The following is a 4,063-nucleotide window of genomic DNA, read 5'->3' on the forward strand; positions in this document are numbered from 1 at the left end:
CCAGTTTTGCAAATAAATAAATAAATAAATAAATAAATAAAATGTTCATAATATGTAAAACAGAGGTAAATCTCATTCAGAATATGACAGTAACATATATACTACTTATTGAATAGGGAATATGTAAGCAAACATCTACTTCCCAAAACATTAAAGGAAACATAAATCATATCTACCATTTCCAAAGATATTGTCTCTAAAAGAGAACATCATAAGGCCCTAGAAAATATTAGTCTTTTTAAAGCTATTACTTATTTATTAATATCACTTGGATTTCTTACTACTGAGTATATCTTTGCATATATTGTGTTTTTCAAAACAATCTTTGAAGCTTTGCCTGTTTCTTTGATAAGTAGAGAATAGATGATGTGTGAATGGGAATCCTGAAGTACAGGGATCATATTACAAAAGAGTTTCAACAGAATTTATCACTAAATGTTTATAGTAAATTTTGAGAGTTGAATGAAAAAATACCAGACAACATATATCAGAGTTTCCAAAGAAAAGCTGTAAGTGGTAAGCTCTTACATAAATGACAATAAGTATAACCATAACTTACTGTTAATTATTAGAAAATCAATTGTCAAGGGATAAGACAATTTATGTAACTTATGATTCAAAATACTGTGAGGTCTGGATTTTCCAATCAGACAGATAAATATCAACAGTTAATTCACATTCATGAAAAGTGGTGTTTCCAACCTAACCTAGAACAGCAGTTGTGAGATGTCCCAAGATGCCAGCTTAGAGCAAGACTAGAATGAAAATAAAGCAAGTTAATACAAGAATTCAAGGAGTCCAAAGACAAAGGTTTTAACAAGAGAACTGAATTGAATACAGGAACTGTATGAACAGGAGCAATAAAGCTATGAAGAGAAAGCTTTGTCATAAGCTTCAGGCATGTGATTCTTATGTCAATAACAAGGAAAAAAGGTAAATACAAATTCTAGAAAATTGACAAAAGAAGTAATAGGCCAAATTAAATGATACAAGATGAAAATTTTTAGGGATTACAAATGTAACAAATTACTGATACTTGAAACAATTTTCTTGAAAGGATTCAATACTGGCATTTATTTATTTTATCTAATCACATGAATTTAATCTGTGCCAAAAAAGAAAGGTAATATGTATGTTATTTCTTTTCAAGTTTTTAATCAACATACATACAAATTTTGAACCTTTTAATTTATATACAGAAAGCAAAGTTCTGTGGAACTTGGTTTAAAATGACAGTTTAGTTAATAGAAAATTGCAGGTGAAATAGGAAGGTCAAACATAAGCACATTAATTACAACTGGAACTGAAGAATTACATGTTGACAATATCTAAACATGAAAATCCAGAAATGGAATTTAAGAAAATATTTTAAACATATAAATACAACTATTAAAAAAATTACAGTAAAAATTATATAACTATTAATAATTATATGACGGGACAATCAGTGAAACTGGATGTAGCCATCATTTACCTAACTCTTTCATTTTCTAAAATAATAACCCAAAAGTTGGAATTCTAAAAATCTTTTTTTTTTTTTTTTTTTTTTTGGAACCGGGGATTGAACTCAGGCCCTTGCGCTTGTCAGGCAAACGCTTACTCTGAGTTATCTCCCCAGCCCCCTGAAATTCTAAAAATCTTAGTGGGAGGTTTGTTTTCAATTGCTAGAAAAAATAAAAATGAAATAATTCAAAGTAACATATATAGTAAGAGACTTTGTCCTTATGACCTAAAATCCATGCAGTTTGATTTTTTTTTAACCATATGCTACAAAAAGATGCTGTTGGGTTATTATAAACATTTGCCAATCACTGATGAACTTACTTCTCTTCTCTTGTCAGCTGTATCGTCTGTGCTGGGCTCTTTGGAACAGTACAGAAGAACGAATTGACTTAGATGCTGAAGATAAAAGGCAGGAAGAAGTAGCCACTATTGAGGAAGGTAGCATCTGGCTTGTATTTGCTTTTTATGTAACAATTCTGTGTGCATGGCTTGGTTTAGTAGTACTTTTTTTTTTAACTTTTAATGCCATTAAATGTAACTACTTCAAAAGTTATTAGATTTTTATCAAACTGAAACTTTAAAATTTATCATTTAATATACCAAGACAACTGGTTGTTGCATATGAAATCTACTCGTGCCCATCCATGTCACTCTATCACTCTATCCAACCATATATGAAACTCTGTGCCAGCTACTGACATGGCAGTCAATTGCAGATTGATCTCCTGTTCCTAGCCATATACTGGGTTCAACAAATCAGTCCTGATTGTGCTCAGGTATCATGCCTCAAGTTTTATCCAACCTTCTCTCTCACAGTTCTCCAATATATTCTCCATTCCAAATACGCAGGCTTCTTCATTTTTCCCCACATGCACCAACCTCCCCACAATATTTGCACCACCTATCAAAGAGAAAGAAAATATATCTATTCTTCAAAGCTAAGTTCTAATTGTTCTTCCTTCAAGAAAATACTTCTAGGAATCATCACCATAGCTTTGTTTACTTTTTTAATGTCATTGATACAATCAAGTATATCAAGATATCTTGCCTTGCTTCTGTACACTGCATTTCTAGTTTGGTTTAGATTATTTGCCACAAACTGAAAAAAAAATGATTAATGTCTTTTGAGTTTGAGGGTCATTTATATCTGTGCTCCAGTATAAGACTAGCTTACAATTTTCCTTAACTTAGTTTCATTTTGATATTAGTGGTTTTAGTGAAAGGCAAAAGATTTATATGATCTGAAAAGAAACCAGAGTATTTAAAAATAAATTAGAAAGTAGCAAATGTTCTTATTTTATGAAAATATTCCAAAAATTTCCAAACAGTATCTCCAATTAAATTGGAATTTTTTCTATAGCACGATTGAGAAGCTTGTGTGTGTGTGTATGTGTGTGTGCATGTGTGTGTGTTTCAGAAACAGAGGCAGACAGACACAAACACAGAGCCACACAGACACATTGAGACAGATAAAAACGAATAAAGTCAGAGATCAAAGCTTCCTGACTACTAATTAAATTTATATGATGGCTAGAGTTGTGTAAAGTAGCCAATTAATCCATTTAAGAATTGCATATATCCCATACAGAAAAAGAGCAAGATGGCATACGTCTATTAGTAAACATACATTGGCATAAAACTACTTATTAAATATACTGGCATAAAATTATTATCATTTCCCTTTCTGCTGCCTCTGTAGTTCTATTTTACTTTTGGTTCCTAAAACCATGGCTATGATTTCACTTTTTTCTCATAAAATCCAGCTTAAGGCTATCCGGTGGTAGTGAACCAACGGTACACATGTTATTTGGGGTTTTTTTCTAGGATATTAATGTATAAGTTGGGTTTTTATTTTTGTAAACTAAAGCCTCCATAGTCATAGTTAATTGCATTGCTGGCACTTTATGATAAACATTTAGGTTTTGGGTCACACTTTGGATAATCACCACAGTTCACCATCACTCGACTAGACTATTTTCCTTTTATCATAGAAATAATTTTGGCTTTATTTCTATGTATCGTTGTCCTTTCCTATTTTATTACTCTATTTCCATTAAAATTGTGTGATTGTATTCTCAGGCATAGTTTCTAATGAACTGGATAGTATTTCATTAACTTTTAGCCTCCTTTATTTTCTAATGTAAAAACAAAGGTCATATACATTTCCTTCAAAGTACTGCTCTTGTTGTGTCTCGTTTTATATAATTTTATCATCATTTATTTCTGTCTTGCATTTATTATGATTTTTCATAAGCAATTGAATTTAGAAAGATCTTTTAAATTTTTCAATCAAGCAACAAAGTTTTATACATAAAACTATTTTTATATAGGTGACTTTTAAATAAGTTTCAAGAAGTTTGATTGTTGGAGGCAAAGATTAATGCCTATGCAATTAGAAAATATTCTCTAAATTCCCCTCCAATGGAGTTAAAGCATACTTTCCTACCAAGAACATATAACGTTGTTTCACACAGACTCTCTAACATAATTCTGTGAAACTTTTGCCACTGATATTGTCATACAGTTTTAATTTCAATTTCTGTGGTTTTTATTTTATTTT

The 4,063-nt window shown here is 30.8% G+C and overlaps 1 protein-coding gene across 1 annotated transcript in view; it reads left to right on the top strand.

Annotated features, from left to right (window-relative positions):
- LOC101561781 (solute carrier family 5 member 4-like) overlaps positions 1-4,063 on the top strand; it is a 134,560-nt gene that overhangs the window by 115,595 nt on the left and 14,902 nt on the right. The window contains exon 13 of the mRNA XM_004645553.1: positions 1,842-1,941. Coding sequence (XP_004645610.1) covers positions 1,842-1,941 — 100 coding nt within the window. The remainder of the gene's footprint in view (positions 1-1,841; positions 1,942-4,063) is intronic.

Source organism: Octodon degus, unplaced genomic scaffold, assembly GCF_000260255.1.
Source record: "Octodon degus isolate 3935 unplaced genomic scaffold, OctDeg1.0 scaffold00230, whole genome shotgun sequence".
Taxonomy (NCBI): Eukaryota; Metazoa; Chordata; class Mammalia; order Rodentia; family Octodontidae; genus Octodon; species Octodon degus.